This window comes from Heloderma suspectum, chromosome 2, assembly GCF_057233095.1.
Source record: "Heloderma suspectum isolate Gila_16-S chromosome 2, 16-S_ref, whole genome shotgun sequence".
Taxonomy (NCBI): domain Eukaryota; kingdom Metazoa; phylum Chordata; class Lepidosauria; order Squamata; family Helodermatidae; genus Heloderma; species Heloderma suspectum.
The window spans coordinates 353,342,176-353,362,947 of record NC_139459.1 but is presented as its reverse complement, the minus strand read 5'-3'; the positions used below and the strand labels follow the sequence as shown (position 1 = coordinate 353,362,947).

The 20,772-nt window shown below is 46.2% G+C and overlaps 1 protein-coding gene across 1 annotated transcript; it reads right to left on the bottom strand.

The window, feature by feature from the left end:
• Nucleotides 1–4,827: 4,827 nt before the first annotated feature.
• On the bottom strand, nucleotides 4,828–19,408 carry LOC146355506 (vomeronasal type-2 receptor 26-like). The gene is made up of 6 exons (XM_084829913.1): nucleotides 19,350–19,408; nucleotides 16,942–17,152; nucleotides 14,403–14,630; nucleotides 13,903–14,040; nucleotides 7,190–7,316; nucleotides 4,828–5,738 (listed from the first exon to the last, which is right to left on the bottom strand). Exons 1-6 carry the CDS (start codon nucleotides 19,406–19,408, stop codon nucleotides 4,828–4,830), a joined length of 1,674 nt encoding a protein of 557 aa, XP_084686039.1.
• Nucleotides 19,409–20,772: the final 1,364 nt, after the last annotated feature.

Sequence of the window (20,772 nt, the reverse complement as noted above, 5' to 3'; positions counted from 1 at the left end):
AGCCTATCACAGCTGATTCAAAAGAAAAAAAACGTGCGTACGCAAATGTCGGCACCCATGGGCGCCGCCATTTGCATTCCTTAATTTGGCACGTCTTAGTCTACGTAAACATTTATGTAGACTAAGACGGCGAAATTAAGATTAACACAAATAGCGTAGACGCTACGCTATTTGCGTTCCCCTTATTTTTAAAATAAACATTAAAAATAAATGTTTACCTAGACTAAGGTGTGTCAAAATAAGGAACGCAAATGGCAGCGCCCATGGGCGCTGCCATTTGCGTACGCCCGGTTTTTTTTTTCTTTTAAATCAGCCGTGATAGGCTATGTAAACATTTATGTAGCCTATCCCGGCTGACTGCAGGGATGCAAATGGCGGCAGCTACAGCCGCTGCCATTTGTGGATGCGGCCGGCCAGGATTCGGGGGCGGTGGGACAGAGCGCCTCCCCCCTACCTCGAATCAATTTCTTAAAAGGTAAGTGACTTTCGTACATCCCTACTTCCAGCAAAGGAGTTCCCAGCAACCCTCCAGATAAAGAGATCCTCCACCTTCCAAGAAGCCTGTTCGATTGCTGAACAGTTCTGTTTAAAAGTTTCCATTTTCCAAACAACAGCTAAAATTCCCACTCTCACCTGAACAGTGCTTGTTAATGATATCAAGATACCTGTTTGGCATCTTTTACATACATGGACAATTGTGTTCTGTTTAGGGGCGTATGAAACCCTGTTTACCTGGTTACCTGGCTACCTGTTTACCTGGCACTCCGTCCCTCCCCCCGGAATCCTCGCCTGGAGGTGGAGGCACTTTGTGCCTCCCCACGGAATCCTGGCCGGCCGGCTCTGCTCCATGGCCAAGCCGCCGAGCCGCCGGCCAGCTCCGCCCGCCCGCAGCCGGACATCCAGCCACTGGGCAGCCCTGCAGGGACGCAAATGGCGGCTGCCTTAGCATTTGCATCCCTATAGTGAACCATGATAGGCTACATAAATATTTATGTAGCCTATCATGGCAGGGGGGAAAAAAACCCAGCATACGCAAATGGCGGTAGCCGCCGCCATTTGCATATGCTGGGTCCCCCCCCACACTGTGATAGGCTAGTTAAATACTTATGTAGCCTATCACGGCCTCCGCAGACACGCAAATGGCATCCCTGCATTAGCCGTGATAAGCTACGTAAGTATTTATGTAGTGTATTGCGGCTGAAGAAGGAGGAAGTGAATGGCGGCTGTGTTCTGTGGCAGCTCTGCGGAGCAGCCGGCCAGGCCCAGCCAGGACAGAGCCGTCCACAGCCATATTTCCGGCCGCAGAGAGCTCTGGGGGAAAAAACAAAACAAAACCGCATACGCAAATGGCGGTGGCTACGGCCGCCGCCATTTGCATTCCTTATTTTTGGCCGTCTGAATCTACGTAAATATTTACCTAGACTATGATGGCGAAAATAAAGGGGAACGCAAATAGCGTAGTGGGCACTATTTGCATCCCTTTTTGATTCACCGTTTAGGCTGCATAAATATTTATGTAGGCTAAAACGGCGAATCCAAAAGGGATGCAAATAGCACCCGCTACGCTATTTGTGTTCCCCTTTATTTTTGCCGTCATAGTCTACGTAAAGATTTACGTAGGCTAAGCGGGCCAAAAATAAGGAACGCAAATGGCGCGGCTGTAGCCGCCGCCAGTTGGGTACGCGTTTTTTTTTTTTTAAACCCACCCAGCCATGATAGGCTACGTAAAGATTTACGTAGCCTGTCACGTCATTTTTTTTTTTAACCCAGCCATGATAGGCTATGTAAATCTTTATGTAACCTATCACATCTTTTTTTTTTTTTTAACAAGACTGGAAATGGCGGCGGCGGCAGCCGGTTGGAAGACCAGCCGCTGCAGCCGCTGCCGCCGAAGCCGCCGCTGGAGCTGCCGCCGCCTGGAAGATCCGCCCCAGGTATGTCTCATCCCAGGGGGGATCTGCAGGGTGGCGGGGGGTGGCAGGCCATTCCACCACGGAGTTTGGGTCCGAATGCACTGGCATTCGGCCTCACAGAGATCTGTGGTGGAATTCTCTGTCATCCCTATTAGGGAGGGGCGGATTCCCTACCTGCTGGTCCATGAGGAATCCACCCGCAGGGGGGAGGTGATCCATTTTTCCCTCTGGAATGTTCTTTGGCTGGCTCTGCTCTGCGGCAATGCTATGGAGCTGCCCACCAGCTCCGAAGCGCCAGTGATACGGACGCCATGCTGTATCCCTAGGGATGGCGGAGAATTCCACCACGGACTCTGGTGCGGCCGGATTATAAGGATCCAGGCCCATGAGTCTGCAGCGGAACGAAAGACTCACCTCTGCCACCCGGGAGAATCCGTGCTGTCCAGATCCTATCTGCCGCCGTCCATCCTCTGCCGTACGCTCCTTCCTGTCTTCAGATGCAAAAGTTGTCCGGCATAGTGGACACCATTTGCGTCCCTGCCTTTTGCCGTGATAGGCTATGTTGCCAATCATGGCAAAGAGCAGTGACGCAAATAGCATCAGTTACACCATTTGCTTCCCTGCTCTGTGCCATGATAGGCTACGTAAAGATTTACATAGTCTATCACAGCAAAAGGCAGGGATGCAAATGGTGTCTGCTACACTGGATGCCATTTGCGTGGCAGTGGCCGGAAGTCTGGCTGCGGACGGGCCTGGCTGGCAGCTCTGTGGACTCACTGCAGAGCCCAGCTGGCCGGGGAGGATTCCGGAGGTAGGGACGGATCACCTCCCCCCCCCGCAGAACCCCCTAGCAGGCTGGTAAATATTTCGTACACCCCTACATATCGCTGGCTGAAGGGGACTTGACTGATTGCAGATGCAAATGGTGTCCAGGATGCCGTTTTCTTCCCTGTTTTATGGGATAGGCTACACAAATATTTGCATCGTCTATCACGTCAGTGAAAAGCAGGGACACAAATGGCTTCCAGGATGCCATTTGCGGCCGTAAAGGTCTTAGTTTAAGCTAAATGCAGCCATTTACAGCTGCATTTACTTTACACTAAGACCTTTACAGCCGCAAATGGCATCCAGGATGCCATTTGCATCCGCAGTCAGTCCCCTTCAGCCAGCAATACTGTATGGCAGCCGTATCGCTGGCAATCTGGCGCTGCAGGATCCAGCCAAAGAGGATTCTACGGGGAGGTGGAGGTAAGTCTTCCGTTCCGCCATGGACTCGGGGGGGGGGGGGAGGGATGTGCGAATTGTGTACCTTCTGTGCCGCTTGACTTCTGCAGTTTGTGGCCAGTGCTCCGTACCAACAGGAAGTCTGATAATGAACTGGATGTGGGAATACAAAGCTGAGCAGAGAGGAGAGCCAACTCTGTGCATGTCTACTCAGAAGTAAGTCTTACTGAGTTCAATGCAACTTACTCCTACACATGTCAGCACCCCGCTTGTCCCCAGCTCAGCTTTTCCACATCCAGCTCATTATCAGACTTCCTGTTAGTAATCTCAGAAGACCCTAGGGTGAATGGGAGTTTGTTTTTTTTCCAGGGAACAGCTGGATTGAGGGAGATTCCCCCCCCACACACACACACATAATGGAAGAATGTAGTTCTTCATATTCTCTGGTATGTTTATTCCTCATTTGGTCCATTCCCTGAGCATGTGCAGAGTGTGCTTTTTATTCAAACAAAGAGAAGGTTGCTGATCTTTCCCTTCATGCTGCATTTGTACAAGTGAAGTGTGACTGCTTCAGAAAGAACTTCCCATTATACTGTCTCTTTTTCTTCATGAGTTTCATAACAGAAGTATGGTGTAGTGGTTAGAGTCCAGCCCAAATTCACCCAGTGAGATAACTAACAGGACGTTTGCTAATGAGCTGGATGTGGAAATACAAAGCTGAGCTGGGGGCAAGTAGGGTACAGACATGTGTAGGAGTAAGTTGCATTGAACTCAGTAAGACTTACTTCTGAGTAGACATGCACAGAGTTGGTTCCCCTCTCCATTTTAGCCTCACCATGTCACCAACAAGGCTGGATGTGGAAATAGAAAGCCTAGCGGGGGGAATAATACTCATGCAGGGCTCCAGACTGGCAGTGTCATTTTAAAAGGTTTTTTATTTATTTATTTCAAACAGCGTTGCTTTAAACAAAGAGTGCATCGCTCAGGCACACCTAGGGCAGCCTTGCTTTGGGAAGCCCCCAGGAGGAGGAAGTGTTTTGGCTGAAAGTAAAGGGAGACAGAGGATTTCAATTGAAAAAGAACTCCCACAAAGAAGGTGGCACAATTAATTAAAAAAAATGTACGTATTTATTATCGCAATATACTACCTTGCGTTTTTATTTACGAAAATTTCACGACTCGGTGCGAATGACAAAAAAAAGCCGCATCACTGCTGGCTCCGCAGGACCTCGTGGTGCCGTTCCACAGAGGATTCCGTGGTACGGACTGAAGGGAATTTGATCCCATTTCAGTCCGTGGTGGAATTCTCTGACATCCCGGGGGGGGGGGCAGATTCTTTAGAATCCAGCCTCATTGGAGTCTGTGGTGGAATTCTCCACCATCCCTACTTGAACTCTCCTAGAATTTCAAAATCTGCCCTTCATTAATAAAGAAGGTGATGTGGGCCATATCCTCTATTGACCTAACACATGCACTCTAAATCAGGCTTCCCCATCCTGGTGCCCCCAAGAAGGGCTGGACTATTTCCAGCATCACCCAGCCAGACATTTCTTAGAAGAGATTGTTTCTTTTTGCAATGCATTTTGAAAGAAGAGAGATTTGTTAGAATAGCATACAAATGATGTTCACTCCCAAGGCAGAATCATCCGTTTTTGTTTCGGCCAAGCTGTACAAAATAATTGTACTGAAATCAGATGCCATCTTTCAGTTTCATCATTAGATGCTCCTTCTTATTCAGATCCGGCCTCAATAAAATAATGTAGCATTTTGGGATGAAGATGAAACCCAGTAACCCCAAGCTGGAGGCCAAGATAGAGAAGACCTGCACAGCCACCATGTATTTCCCTTTGGTGCTCAGGTAGGTGGGCACAAAGGACACCCAAACACTGCAGAACACCAACATGCTGAAGGTGATCAGCTTGGCTTCGTTGAATGCCCCAGGCAGTTTCCTGGCTAGGAAAGCCACAGTGAAGCAGGTGGAAGCCAGGAAGCCCATGTAGCCAAGTGTAATATAAAACATGATGACAGACCCTTCATTGCATTGCAGGAGGATCTGCCCAGGTTGGGAGTGCACATCAGAGTCTGGAAATGGAGGAGAGATTCCCAGCCAGAGAATGCTGATGCTCATTTGAACACTGGAAGAAGAAATGACAATGGAGTTTGCCAAACTCTTCCCCAGCCACTTTCTCATCCTGTTTCCTGGCTTTGTTGATAGAAATGCCACCACCACCATGACAGTTTTTGCCAACAAACAAGAGACGGCGACTGAGAAGATGACACTGAAGGCAGTTTGGCCGAGAAGGCAAGTCACCTTCTGGGGCCGACCAATGAATAGAAAGGAGGACAAGAAGCAAAGCAGGAGGGAGATGAGGAGCAAGTAGGTAAGGTTGCGGTTGTTGGCTTTGACTACTGGTGTTTCTTGATATTTAATGAAGATTCCTAAAAGCAGACTAGTGGTTAGGGACAAGAAAAGGGAAAAGAAGGCTAGGATGATCCCCAAAGGTTCTTTATAGGAGAGGAAGTTTATAACCTTAGGAACACATTGATATTGGTCTTTGTTTGGATGCTGATCATCAGGACACTTGTTGCAATGTTCTGCATCTGGAAAAAGAGAAGAAAAAAGACTAGTTGCATCATCATTATAATCCAGGTGTATCCAAACTGCTGGCAGTTGAGCTCCAGAACATCTAACAGGAACGAGATTGGGGAATGCTGCTGCAATCTGTCTCAGTCTGTGGTCTGTTACATTCACGAAACCCAGGGTGGACAGAAAATACAACTCCTAATGTTTTGGACCTCGACTCCCAGCATTTTTCTCCACTGGCCTTGGAATTGTGGAAGCTGAAGTCCCAAAGATTTGCCTTCCTCTGCTCCAAAAGATATGTTAGCGGGTGAAAGCATAGATGTTACCAGAGGAAGATGACACAGGGATGGGGGAGAAAGCAAAGAAATTAATAATATAAATTTAGGGATGTCAGAAAATTCTGCCACAGATCTCGGTGAGGCCGAATGCCAGTGCATTCAGCCCCCCGAACTCCGTGGCAGAACAGCTTGCCACCCCCACGCACTCCATGCGGATCCCCGCCGCAACATGACTCACCTGCGGCGGATGTTCTGGGCAGCGGTGGAACTGGCGGTGGCTGCGGCGGTGGCGGCTGCGGCGGCTGGTCTTCAGACCGGCTGCCGCCACCACCATTTGCAGTCTTGTCATTTTTTTTTTACAAGACGTGATAGGCTACATATTTACGTGAAGATTTTTGGCCGTCTTAGTCTGCGTAAATATTTACATAGACTATGATGGCGAAAATAAAGGGGAACCCAAAGAGCGTAGCAGGCGCTATTTGCGTCCCTTTTTGATTCGCTGTTTTAGCCTATGTAAATATTTACATAGGCTAAAACGGTGAATCAAAAAGGGACATAAATAGCGCCTGCTATGCTATTTGTGTTCCCCTTTATTTTCGCCATCATAGTCTACGTAAATATTTACGTAGATTTAAGATGGTCAAAAATAAGGAACGCAAATGGCAGCGGCTGTAGCTGCTGCCATTTGCGTACGCGGGGTTTTTTTCCCCCCAGACCCCTCTGCGGCCAGAAATCTGGCTGTGGAGAGCTCTGGCCTGGGCCTGGCCAGCTGCTCCGCGGAGCTGCTGTGGAGCACAGCCAGCCATGGAGGATTCGGAGGGGGGGAGGAATGGAACGCCTCCCCCCCATCAACGTAATCTGCGGAAAGGTAAGTGACTTTTGTACATCCCTACATAAGTTAGGGATTGGAAGAGGCCAGATTTCAGAATCCCATGCCACAATTTGCAGTGGTGGCCTGTAGCTTTCAAGAAGCATTAGATATATTCATGGAGGTTAGGTCTTGTACTCAAAGTGTCTATTTCAGGATATTTTTTTCAATTCTCTTTGTGAAATTAGTTTGTGAATACATAAATAGTTTACTATATTTACTATATATATAGTTTACTGTGCCAAAAACAACCCTTCCCAGAACATGCCAATGTGTGTGAACCTATTCCGAAAAAGCAGCTCTTTCCTCTGGAGTCTCCTACCTTCCTGAGTGGAGATTGTTCCTTCTGAACATGGGACACAAGCATAGCAACAGATGGGCTCTCCTTCCTGAATCATCTTGGCATATCCAGGCTGACAATTTTCAGTACATTGAGAAAGAGGGATGGTCTATTCATGAAGATAAGAAACATATAAGAATATTTGTTGATATTTCTCAGACCCAATTTTCTCACCGCTCACCAAGTACACTTTCCTGGTGGCTGTACTTGTGATGCTGGAAGAAGGGGAGAGTTATCTTCCATCTGGTGCTTCACAGGAACAATTTTGTAGGGCTGTACACAGATCCCCTGCTTAGCTTCCGATGTCATGTCAGACTTTGCGAATCAGCCCCAATGTGCTTCAGACTGATTCTGACGCAATCTGTTTTGCCCACTATATTTTGAATTGTGGAGTTCTGCATAGTGTTTTTCAAAACACTGTTTGGTTGTCCACAACAAAAGCACACACTCTCACACACACCAAGCAAAAGGAAAGCAAATACAGAACTACCTACAAACAGGGTTGGGAGGAGTACAGTTGTTGTTGTTCAGTCGTTAAGTCGTGTCTGACTCTTTGTGACCCCATGGACCATAGCACGCCAGGCCTTCCTGTCTTCCGCTCTCTCCTGGAGTGTGCTCAAGTTCATATTCATTGCATCGGTAATGCTATCTAGCTATCTCATCCTCTGCCGTCCCCTTCTCCTTTTGCCTTCAGTCTTTCCCAGCGTCAGTGTCTTCCAGTGAGTTTTCTCTTCACATGAGGTGGATACCAAAAAATTTGAGCTTCAGCTTCAGTATCTGTCCTTCCAATGAGCAGTCAGGGTTGATTTCCTTTAGGATGGACTGATTTGACCTCCTTGCAGTCCAGGGGACTCGTAAGAGTCTTCCCCAGCACCACAGTTCGAAGGCATCAATTCTTCGGTGCTCAGCCTTCCTTATAGTCTAGCTCTCACAGCCATACATTACTACTGGGGAAACCATAGCTTTGATTAGATGGACCTTTGTTGGCAAGGTGATGTCTCTGCTTCTTACTATGCTGTCTAGGTTTACCATGCCTTTCCTCCCAAGGAGCAAGCATAGGGATGTACGAATGTCACATCCCTGGATTATGCTGATGCTGGGGGGGAGGCGTTCCATCCCTCCCCCTGGAATCCTGGCTGGGGGGGGAGGTGCTCCGTCCCTCCCCCCCGGAATCATGGCTGGCTGGCTCCACTCTGCAGCGATTCTGTGGAGCCACTGGCCGGCTCTACCAGCAGCCGGACATCCGGCCGCTGACTAGCAGGGACGCAAATGGTGGCGGCCATAGCCGCCGCTGTTTGCGTCCCTGCAGTCAGCCAAGATAGGCTACATAAATGTTTATGTAGCCTATCACAGCTGAATTAAACAACAACAAGAATGTGCGTTCCATATTTTGGCACGTCTTAGTCTACGTAAACATTTATGTAGACTACGATGGCGAAAATAAGGGGAACGCAAATAGCTACATAAATCTTTACGTAGCCTATCACGTCTTTTTGTTTTTGTTCTTTTTTAACTGGAAATGGCGGTGGCAGGAACCGGTCGGAGGACTGCCCGCCGCAGTTGCCACCTCCAGGAAAATCCGCCTAAGGTAAGTCCGGTCGCGGAGGGGCGGGGGGGCAGGGGGCAGGGGGACATTCCGCCACTGATTTCAGGGGGCCGAATGCGCTGGCATTCGGCCTCCCCGAGATCTGTGGCAGAACTTTTGTACATCCCTAAGCAAGCATCTTTTAATTTCATGGCTACAGTCACCGTCTGCGGTGATCTTGGAGCCCAAGAAAATAAAATCTGTCACTGCTTCCATTTCTTCCACTTCTATATGCCAGGAAGTGATGGGGCCAGATGCCATGATCTTCGTTTTTTTAATGTTGAGTTTCAAACCAGCTTTTGCACACTCCACATTCACCCTCAACAAGAGGCTCTTTAGGTCCTCTTCGCTTTCTGCCATTAGGGTGGTATTGCCTGCGTATCTAAGGTTGTTGATAGTTCTCCCAGCAATCTTAATTCCGACCTGTGATTCATCCAACCCGGCGTTTCTCATGATGTATTCTGCATATAAGTTAAATAATCAGGGTGACAATATGCAGCCTTGTCATACTCCTTTCCCAATTTGGAACCATTTGGTTGTTCCATGTCCGGTTCTGACTGTTGATTCTTGAACCTCATACAGGTTTCTCAGGAGACAGGTAAGGTGGTCTGGTACTCCCATCACTTAAGAATTTGCCACAGTTTGTTGTGATCCACACAATCAAAGGCTTTAGCATAGTCAATGAAGCAGAAATAAGACGTTTTTCTGGAATTCTCTTGCTTTCTCTATATCCAGCGAATGCTGGCGATTTGATCTCTAGTTCCTCTGCTTCTTCGAAACCCAGCTCGTACTTCCGGTCGTTCTCGGTTCACATGCTGCTGAAGCCTAGCTTGTAGGATTTTGAGCATCACCTTGCTGGCATGTGAAATGAGCACAATTGTGCGGTAGTTTGAACACTCTTTGGCATTGCCCTTCTTTGGAATTGGAATGTAAACTGACCTTTTCCAGTCTTGTGGCCATTGTCAAGTGTTCCAAATTTGATGGCATATTGAGTGCAGCACTTTAGCAGCAGCATCTTTTAGTATTTTAAATAGCTCACCTGGAATACTGTCATCTCCACTGGCTTTGTTGTTACTAATGCTTCCTAAGGCCCACTTGACTTCACTCTCTATTATGTCCAGCTCAAGTTCAGTGACTGCACTGACTCTCATGGCTATCAGGGACATTCAGAACTTTCCTGTATTGTTCTTTTGTATATTCTTTCCACCTCTTCTTAATCTCATCTGCTTCTGTTACGTCCCTCCCTCCTTTGTTCTTTATCATGCCCATCTTTGCACAAAACGTTCCCTTGATATCTCCGTTTTTCTTGCAGAGATCTCTAGTCTTTCCCATACTGTTGTTTCCCTCGATTTCTTTGCACTGTTCATTTAAGAAGGCCTTCCTGTCTCTCCTTGCTATTCTCGGCAACTCCGCATTCAGTTGGGTAGGTCTTCCCCTTTCTCCTTTGCTTTTCGCTTCCCGTCTTTCCTCAGCTACTTGTCAAGCCCCATCAGACAGCCGCTTTGCTTTCTTGCTTTTCTTTTTCTTTGGGATGGATTGAGTTGCTGCCTCCTGAACAATGTTACAGACCTCTATCCATAGTTCCTCAGGCACTCTGTCTATCAGGTCTAATCCCTTAAATCTATTCCTCACCTCCACTGTATGTTCATCAGGGATATGATTTAGGTCATACCTGAATGGTTTAGTGGTTTTCCCTATGTTCTTCAATTTAAGCCGAAGTCTTGCAAGAAGCAGCTCATGATCTGAGCCAGAGTCAGCTCCAGGTCTTGTTTTTACTGACTGTATAGAGATTCTCCATCTTTGGCTGCAAAGGATATCATCAATCTAATTTCGATATTCACCATCTGGTGATGTCCATGTGTAGAGTCGCCTCTTGTGCTGATGGAAAAGAGTGTTTGCTATGATCAGCGTGTTCTCTTGGCAAAACTCCATTAGCCTTTGTCCTGCTTCATTTTGTACACCAAGGCCATGCTTGCCTGTTATCCCAGTGATTTCTTGACTTCCTACTTTAGCATTCCAATCTCGTATGGTGAAGAGGACATCTTTTTTTGGTGATAGTTGTAGAAGGTGTTGTAGGTCTTCATAGAACCGCTCAACCTCAGCTTCTTCAGCCTCAGTGGTTGGGGCACAGACTTGAATTACTGTGATGTTGAATGGTTTGCCTTGGATTCGTACTGAGATCATTCTGTCATTTTTGAGATTGTACACCTGCACTGCTTTTCCCACCCTTTTATTGACTATGAGTGCTACTCCATTTCTTCTAAGGGATTCTTGCCCACAGTCGTAGATATAATGGTCACCTGAATTAAATTCGCCCATGCTTGTCCATTTTAGTTCGCTGATTCCCAAGATGTCAATGTTCAATCTTGCCATCTCATGTTTGACCACCTCCAGCTTACCTTGATTCATTGATCTTACATTCCAGGATTGTAAACAATATTGTTTTTTACAGCATCGGACTTTCTTTTCACCACCAGACACATCCACAGCTGAGTGTCCTTTCGGCTTTGGCCCAGCCACTTCATTCTTTCTTGCGCTACTTGGAAATACCCTCTACTCTTCCCCAGTAGTATACTGGACACCTTCCGACCTGAGGGACTCATCTTCCAGCATCATCTCTTTTTGCCTTGTTATACGTTCCATGGGGTTTTCTTGGCAAGAATACTGGAGTGGGTTGCCATTTCCTTCTCCAGTGGACCACATTTTGTCAGAACTCTCTGCCATGACCTGTCTGTCTTGGGTGGCCCTGCATGGCATAGCTTTTAAATTTTAAATTGTTTTATTGTGTGTTGTTTGGTTTTAGTTTTTGTGAACCGCCCAGAGAGCTTCGGCTATTGGGCGGTATAGAAATTAAATAAATAAATAAATAAATAAATAGCTTATGGCTTCACTGAGTTACGCAAGCCCCTTCGCCACAACAACGCAGTGATCCATGAAGGGGAGGGGTACAGTACACTATCTATAATCCTGAGAAAAGTTTTTTAATGTTTATTATTATTATTATTATCATTATTATTATTATTAAAAAGATGTAGAGTTCAAAAATGGGAAGGGAAGTAATACAGAAAACAAAAAGGGCATGGGGGGGATTCAAGAATAAGGAAGGGAATATTTATATAGTTTTTATACAGGATCTAGAAAGAATGAAAGAAAGAAAGAAAGAAAGAAAGAAAGAAAGAGAAAACATATAAGAATAGTACTTTTCAAATGTTTTTTTTTTTAAAATAAAGAATCTAGGAAAGAGAGAAAGAAAGAAAATAGTTGAACTGAGGAGGGCAGGGAGTGAAGGAAGAAGAATAAAAAAACTGCAGTACAACACCCCCCCCACACACACACAGATCTAGCCAACTTTCTCTCTAGCCAACACTACCCAGCTCTCTCTCACAAAATAAAATGACTGCAGGCTGATTTCCAATATATACAGCATTCCCTCCACCCCCTCCTCCACAACTGTCCCTGATTGGACACCGCTGGGTTAGGTTCAGCCCTAATTTGGCAGCTAGAGTTACTAGAGTTGGCAGCTAGTTGCATTCTAGAGTTGCCATTCACCATTTCCCCCCTCCCTCCTTCTCCTCTCCTCCCTCCTTCCTCCTCCTTGCACCCTCCCTGATCTTTCACTCCTTGATATATTTAGAGACAGGCTGTCTTGGCTCCAGAGTGGCTTCAGAATAGCTCTGAATCTCCAAGGCAGACTGAGGGGCTTCGGCAGCGACCTGCTTCACTTTGGAGTGCCTCAGGGCTGTTCTGATCCAGTTCGGATCTCAATCCACACCTGAATCATCCTGATTTGCTTTGGTATTCGGATTCGGCACCAAAGTGATGCACAGCCCTACAGTTTAGGCCACAATCCTATGCATGTAAAGACGGTACAAAAAGTACTACAATTCCCAGCATCCCACAACTTGCATGGCTGGCCAAGGCATCCTGGGAGTTGTATGACCTTTTCTTGTCTAAACACATATAGGATTGCATCCTAAAAGTATGAAGTTTGTCCAACATGTTTCAGGCAGTAGTTTTCCTTAGGGGCAAAGGGTCAGCCCAGGCCATAAAGCAGGCCAGAACAGTGAAGGGGGGGGGCAGAAGTCACACGGCCACATAAAGGGATGATGATGATGGTGGTGGTGGTGGTGGTGATGATGAGTCATACAGAAAGATAGTCTTTGAAATACAGCACTCAATACTGTATTTAGAGCAACCCTAATCCACCACTTTGCAACATGTAACAATGACAAAAACAATCCAAACAGAAATATTCCTTTAGTTTGGGCCCAGATTCTCCTGTTCCATCAGCACCTCGCATTGAACAGGGAATCAAGCAACTTAAAGATCATGAGTTTGGAACAGTGGGGCAACCACATAAGACAATCTTGATGAGGATGAGGATATCCTCAGAGCCACACAGAAAATCAGGCTTTGCAACCCCAAAACAAATTGTGAGAGCGTCCAAATACCACCTCGTTTAATGCCAACAAAGACTCTTGTGGCACCTTAAAGACTAACAAATTCACTTTGGCATACGTTTTTGTGGATGCTGTTCACTTCATCAGATGCACATGGACCCTGTGCATACCTATTCAGAAGGAAGAGTGAGAAGCTGGACTGTACAAAACTACATCTTATGCAGGTCTACCCACAAGTACAGAGGACTGGATTACTCAGGACTAAGAAAGAGAAAGCATGCCTGCAAAGCTGAGTGTGTGAGGGAGTAGGGTTGTGTAATACCTAACGATTTTGGAGTGGTTTAATAAATACAGTTGCAAAACACACTGAAGTGAGGTGTTCCTTTCAAACAACAACAACAATAAAATGAAAAAAGGTCCCAAAATAAGTTTACAAGGATATCTTAACAACTTAAAAATTATACATATGTGTGTGTGTGTGCAAACACACACATACAGACACACACACACAAATTCAGAAACCGATCTTCCTCTGGCATGTGGTTGGGATCCAATGAGCCAGCCTTTCCCTTTCTCCCTCTCTCTGTCTCTCTTTCTCTCTCTCACGCACATCCACAACCAAACACAGTCACCCCATTCACACAGAACACCCGTGCTGTAAGTCAAATTTGGATGTGACATCTGCACAGGTGAGTCAAACATTCCCATACTATGGCAAACATGATGGGAGGCAGTGGGTTCTCTTCCTTCTCTGCCCTGCTTCCCTGAACCCTCTGCTGCCTTCTGTGAAATGGGTGTCTTGTGATGGTCATGCCCACTGTAGCAACCATTTCATGAATGGGCACACCCTGCCATGGAAGCCATTTTGTGACACCACCCGGAAGAGTTTGTAATGTTTATAAGATGCCTTGTACAAAAGACAACAAGCCTCACAGCAGGACTCCAAGGGTTCGTTGAAATCATTCTTAATGTTTCCTATTCATAGTCATTATGATATTTCAGTATCAGTGAACACGTTATGAATCACATCCATAGAGTATTATGTATAGTAGCTAACAAAACGATAGGCATTAAGATTGCAAGTCTATGCCCACTTACCAGGAGTTAAGCACCTTTAAACTCAGTGGGCCATTCTTTGCATTAGATATGTATAGGATTGCCTGGGAAGAGACCGTAAAGGGCATGAAAAGAAATGAGTGATATGCCTCACCTTATAAAAGCACTTATGCCACACAATGGCATTCCGATCAATGGTGAACTTGATCTCTGAGGAGGCCTGCCTCACTAGACTCCCAACTTGCACTCTAGCAGTAGACTTGTTGGGAAACACCACCCAGTTCACAATGTAGAAGTCGGATGCCAGTTCCCCGTTCTCATCCAAGTAAGCTCCATCCATGGTAGTATTGTAAGGATGGAAATTTCTTAGGAAAGGGTGAAGCTACAATGACATGGAAAAAAAACACACACATTGGGGAAAGAGGAACTTCTGTTGTAAACCTTGGATCTTCATGTTTGGACCTCCAATTTGCAGAAAGTTTTCCAGACTGATGAATCCTGTTGTGGCTCAGTATGGTATGTTAGCCTGTCTGCAGAATTCCCAATTGCTTGGAGAGTTCTACTCACATTCAAGCGAGTGTGCGTAAATGGTCCTTCCAGGCCTTGCAGCTCAAGGCAAAGTGGGGCAGTGCTTCTAAGTCTCTAAATCCTACCAGGTTTTGATCTCTCCAGGACAAGGAGAAAACTACCTTTGCCTCCATACCCAGATCACCATCATTCCATGATACAAAATAGAAAACCAGAGGGGGATCATCTGATACAGCCAGGGATCAGAAACCGATCTTCCTCTGGCATGTGGTTGGGATCCAATGAGCCAGCCTTTCCCTTTCTCCCTCTCTCTGTCTCTCTTTCTCTCTCTCACGCACATCCACAACCAAACACAGTCACCCCATTCACACAGAACACCCGTGCTGTAAGTCAAATTTGGATCTGACATCTGCACAGGTGAGTCAAACATTCCCATACTATGGCAAACATGATGGGAGGCAGTGGGTTCTCTTCCTTCTCTGCCCTGCTTCCCTGAACCCTCTGCTGCCTTCTGTGAAATGGGTGTAGGGATTCTGGAGAAATTTGAGATGGACTAAAATGAGTTCGGATTTCTAAGAATCTGAACTGCAAAATCTGTTCTGGAGTGAACCCCTTGGGCAACACAGAATCCATAGACTTTTGGACTTCTTTATAGTGCCCCGAAATTTATGTATTTTTATTTGTCAGAAAATACACAAGTTCCTGAAGAGGAAAAGTTGAATGGAAAGGGGGACAATATACTAACTCTTACATACTAACGTAATTTCCACATAATAGGGAAAAATCAAATCTGACTGTGGATGGACACCAGAATGAATGATGCTGCACAAACTACGAAACACACATGAGACAGACTTCTCAGAATCCAGACATCCCTAGTTTATGTGTATGTGTGTAAGAAAGATCACATGGCACTTACCAGACGATTCTCTGAGTGCCGCAGGGTCCATAAATGGGGGTCAGCCTCCCGCTCCTTCCCTGAGCTGCCATTGTTATGCAAGATGGTGTCTTGGGGCTTTTGGAAAAACTAATGTTTTCCACACAGTAATGCATTGCACAGATGGCCATTGTACGGACTAGGAGGCTTATTATGACTATAGTGTAAGACAATTGTATTGTTCTAGGATACAATTATTTACTTCATTTTATTACATTTCTGTTCTCCCTCTCCTCCCCATTTTTAACCTCACAATACTGTGGGGTAGCTTAGACTGAGAGGTAGTGACTGGCCCAGATCATCCTGTGAGAAAACAGAGGTATTTACAGGTCCTCCTCAAGCAGATTAGCCACCAGCCTCCACTGGATACAGCCATGAAACTCTAAGCCAGTCCCAACAGGGCAACCTCTGCATGAGCACTGAAGTACCTCAACACATTTACTTTAAGATCCCCCAATATCACATCTGACACCACTCCAGCTACCCCCAAATGGCAGATCTGCAGAAATTGCTGCAATTTCGGTCAAAGTCAGTGCTTTATGGCCACATATGGTGTACAGTATGCCATTTACCACTGTATTTTTCCTGCAGTAGGCTAATGGCAGCCAACATAAGTGTATTGCACCATACAGGGAGCCATAGAGCCACTCTGCCCGCTCCACAGGAAATGATTGGGCTCTAGAGCATTCCGCAGGCCCCGAGTGGCCTGGATTACACCTCCACAGGCACACCTGCCCCAGACCAGACAGTGGGGGGTTTGTACATTGCTAGGTACAGCCATGGGATCTCTGTTTGCTCCTGGACACCTTTTCAGAACAACAACTCTTAAATGGTACCATGTCTGACTGAGGCACCTGATAGACCACTGCCACATCCCTGTGCCCTTCCTCTCTGTGACAACTTTTCAAGTACTCAAAGGATGCTATTGTATCTCCCTCAGTCTTCTTTTCCTAAGGCTAATCATGCTTTTGAAAATAATAACTCAAAAACGGAAGGATTCCTGACTGAGGCACCTGATAGACCATAGTATGTCCACTGCAGCATCCCTGTGCCCAGCTGGGTTCAGATACCCACTATGGTTTTAGTATGAAGTTCACTAGCTTAATCTAATGTAAAGGAGACTTGTGAGGACAAATTTGGGGTATGAGTTCCTTGGAGGAAATTTGAGGGAGAAACGTAGGTGAAGGCAACGTCTGTGAAGGAAAAGGAATACCTGCCATGAATGTACCCTTAGAAGTTCTTGCTTCTCTCCACCCACCATCCTCAGCCCATTCAGTTGAGATGAGTATGCAGCATGCAAGGTCTGGGCCACAGCATGGATGGAAGCGTAAATACTGTAGGAGTCCTGAGACAGGATCTTTTCAATCACATCCTGGGGCAACCGTTCCCAGTTCTCCTTTTCTATACATCGTTGCCAGGCTTTCACAGACAACATATTCCTTGAATATAAACAATGAAATGCTGTGTCTCCAAACCACTTGATAGCAAAGAAAAATGAGTCCAAATTGTCATATTGTGTCCTCCTGTTTTTCTTGATTATGAAGGACAAGGCAACATGGGTGTGCTGGAGATCAACCTTCTCATACAACGACTTTATGTGGAAGTCCTGCAGAGCTGTTGCAATCAAAACTTTCCCCACCGTTGATTTTCTGATCTGCTCAACTCTTTGAATTATTAGTCCTAAAGCTATTATGATCTGAGAATCCCCTGGAAAAACTACTACATTGACCCGAGTGTCCATAAAATATGAAATTATGTTGAACTTCCATTTTCCCTCATGCAGCACTGGGATGCTTGCTGAGAAGGCAATGCAAATTCCACTTTTTCTGAGCACAGGTGGAAAGCTGCTCATGAACCTTTCTCCACTGTCATTGTCTGGAGCCAGGAGGCCAAGCCAAGTCCATCTGAAGTGCAGAAACAACTGGACAATCCCCAGGTATGGAGGTTCTGGTTTGGGAACCATCCGGTAAAAGAAAGGGTACTTCTGTCTATTCTTGGGAACTTGACTGAAAAACCCGTAAGTGACCTTGAAAAGAGAGAAAGAGATGGGAGTTTCGAAAAATAATATGCATTTCCCATTTCAAGTGCAATTTTTTGGAAAACACACACAAGATATATTCATTGTTATTTATTTATTTATTTATTTATTTATTTATTTTCTTAATCACCCAGCTAGCCAGTCACCTGATCACTCTCAGCAATGTACAGCAATACAACAATTTTAAAACAATAAAATTTTGCAGTAAAATCTCATATTTCTAAAAATACCCTAACCCAAACCCCAAATGCCTCCCTGAACAACCATGTTTTTCATGTGTGGAGGAAGCTCCTTAAAGGCAGGGCATGGCAGAGTTCCCTAGGGAAAGAGATCCACAGAGCCGGACCCACCACAGAGAAGGCCCTCTCCCTCATCCTCACCAGCCTAGCTGTCGGGGCTGGTGGGACAGAGAGAAAGCCATCTGAGGCTGATCTTGTTGAGTGTCCTGTCTGGTGTTGCAAGAGGCACTCCTTAAGATAAGCTGTGCCGGAACCATATAGGGTTTTAAAGGTCAAAACCAACACCTTGAATTTGGCCAGGAAAACAACTGGTAACCAGTGCAACTCCTTCAGCACTGGAGTGATATGATCTCGCCGGCAGCTGCCTTTAATCAGGCGAGCTGCTGTGTTCTGTACCAGCTGCAGCTTCTGAACCGTCTTCAAGGTAACCCCACGTAGAGTGTATTACGGTAGTCTAGATGAGAGGAGACCAGGGCATGTACTACCAATGGGAGCAGATGGTCGGGAAGGTAGGGGCGCAGCCACTGTATCAGATGGAGTTGGTACAGTGCTGTCGGGCTCACAGCTGATACCTGAGCCTCCATGGACAGCTGGGAGCCTAATGACCCCCAGGCTGCAGACCTGGTCTTTCAAGGGTAGCCATACCCCATTCAACACCAGGTGAAAATCCCCCAACCTACTCTTGTCTCCCACCTCTCACACACAAAGTACCTCGGTCTTGTCAGGCTTCAGTTTCAACTGATTCCTCCCCACCCAGCCACTCACCATCTCCAGACATTTGGACAAGGATCCTACTGCCAACCTTGGTGAAGATTTAAACAAGAGGTAGAGGTGCATGTCATCCACATACTGATGACACTGCACCCCAAACCACCTGATGATAGCTCCAGTGGCTTCACATAGATGATAAATAGCATCGGGGAGAGGATGGAACCCTGTGGCACCCCACAAGTGAGCGGCCAGGGGGCCAAAACCTCCTCTCCCAGTGCTACGCTCTGGTACCTGCCAAAGAGGAAGGACCGGAACCACCGTAATACAGTGTCTCCAACACCAAACCCCTCCAGGCGGTCCAGGAGGGGTCCGTGGTCAATTTGAAAAAGCTGAAAAACAGGATGAAAACAGAACAAGGTTGCAAGTGGATTTTGGACAATTTCAACAAGTTTGAAAATTGCTGGGTCTCCCATCCCTTCCCATTTCACAGAAGACAAACTCACTTGGCTCAGAGTAAACTCACTTGGCCAAGGAACGTATCAGGCACAGACGGAATCTGAAGCTGAAGCCACATATCTGCTCCCACAAAGCAAGCAAATAAAATTGGTGATGCTTAGAGTAGCACAGGCAGAACACCAGGCTCCACACCCTCCATACCAGCCCAGGCTGACCACACCTGCATGGGCAGCTGGGACTTGGGCTAGCATTGCTCGAGAGAGAAAGAGACCTTGGGGCTGTGGTGAGCAGCTCCATGAGAATGTTGATCCAGTGTGTGTCTGCTGTGGAAAAGGAACATTCTCTGTTGGCCATAATTAGAAAATATAAATGTTGATTCAACAGCCAATATTATAATGAGCTACACAAATCTATGGTGGAGGCCGAACCTAAAAAATCATATTGTAACATTGTAAGGGATGCAGAAAAGGACAACTGCATGGGCTGGAATAACTCCTCTGTGAGGAAAGATTATAACATCTGGGGCTGTTTTGCCTAGAAAAAAGGTGTTTATGGAGAGCGATGAGGGAGGTATACAAAATTATGCATGATGTGGAGGAAATGGGTAGGAGAAAAATTGTCCCATATCACTGAAACTGAGGTCATGCCATGAACCTGAATGCTGGAGATTCAGGACAGATTAAAGGAACTAATTTTTTCACACAAAAGTTTATAGTTATGCTATGGAAGTTGCTACCACAAGATGGGCAATAGCGCAAATTGCTTAAAAAGTGGATTAAATAAATTCCTGGCAGATATCAATGCCTACCAATCATGATGGCTAGTTATGAGCTCCAGCACTGAGGCAGGATGCTTGGGAACATGAGCAGCAGGGTGTTGTTGTGCTCACATACTTCTTGTGGGCTTCCCACAGGCAGCTTCTTGTCCTGGACCAGAAAGGCCTTTGCTGACCTAGATAGGCCCTTGGTCTGGTTCAGCACAGCCCTCATGTTCTTATCATAGGTGGGTATCATAGGGATCCCCTTCATGGATCACCGCCTTGTTGTGGCAAAGGGGCTTGCATAACTCAGTAAAGCCATAAGCTATGTCATGCAGGGCCACCCAAGAAGGACAGGTCATGGCGGAGAGTTCTGACAAAATGTGGTCCACTGGAGAAGGAAATGGCAACCCACTCCAGTATTGTTGCCAAGAAAACCCCATGGAACGTATCACAAAGCTAAAAGATATGATGCCAGAAGATGAGCCCCTCAGGTCGGAATGTGTCCAATATACTACTGGGGAAGAGCAGAGGGAATTTCCAAGTAGCGCCAGAAAGAGTGAAGCGGCCGGGCCAAAGCCGAAAGGACACTCAGCTGTGGATGTGTCTGGTGGTGAAAAGAAAATCCGATGCTGTAAAGAACAATATTGTTTAGGAACCTGGAATGTAAGACCAATGAATCAAGGTAAGCTGGAGTTGGTCAAACATGAGATGGCAAGACAGAACATCGACTTCTTGGGAATCAGCGATCTAAAATGGACAAGCATGGGCGAATTTAATTCAGGTAACCATTATATCTATGACTGTGGGCAAGAATCCCTTAGAAGAAATGGAGTAGCACCATAGTGAACAAAAGGG

Bases quoted from the DNA above. Each gene is read 5' to 3' on its own strand.
- LOC146355506 (XM_084829913.1), bottom strand. From the start codon at position 19,408: ATGCTAGCCCAAGTCCCAGCTGCCCATGCAGGTGTGGTCAGCCTGGGC. The intron at 17,153-19,349 runs GTGTGGAGCCTG...TTTATATTCAAG, and splicing joins AGCCTGGGCTGGTATGGAGG to GAATATGTTGTCTGTGAAAG. The intron at 5,739-7,189 runs GTAGGAGACTCC...CTCTTTTTCCAG, and splicing joins AACAATCTCCACTCAGGAAG to ATGCAGAACATTGCAACAAG.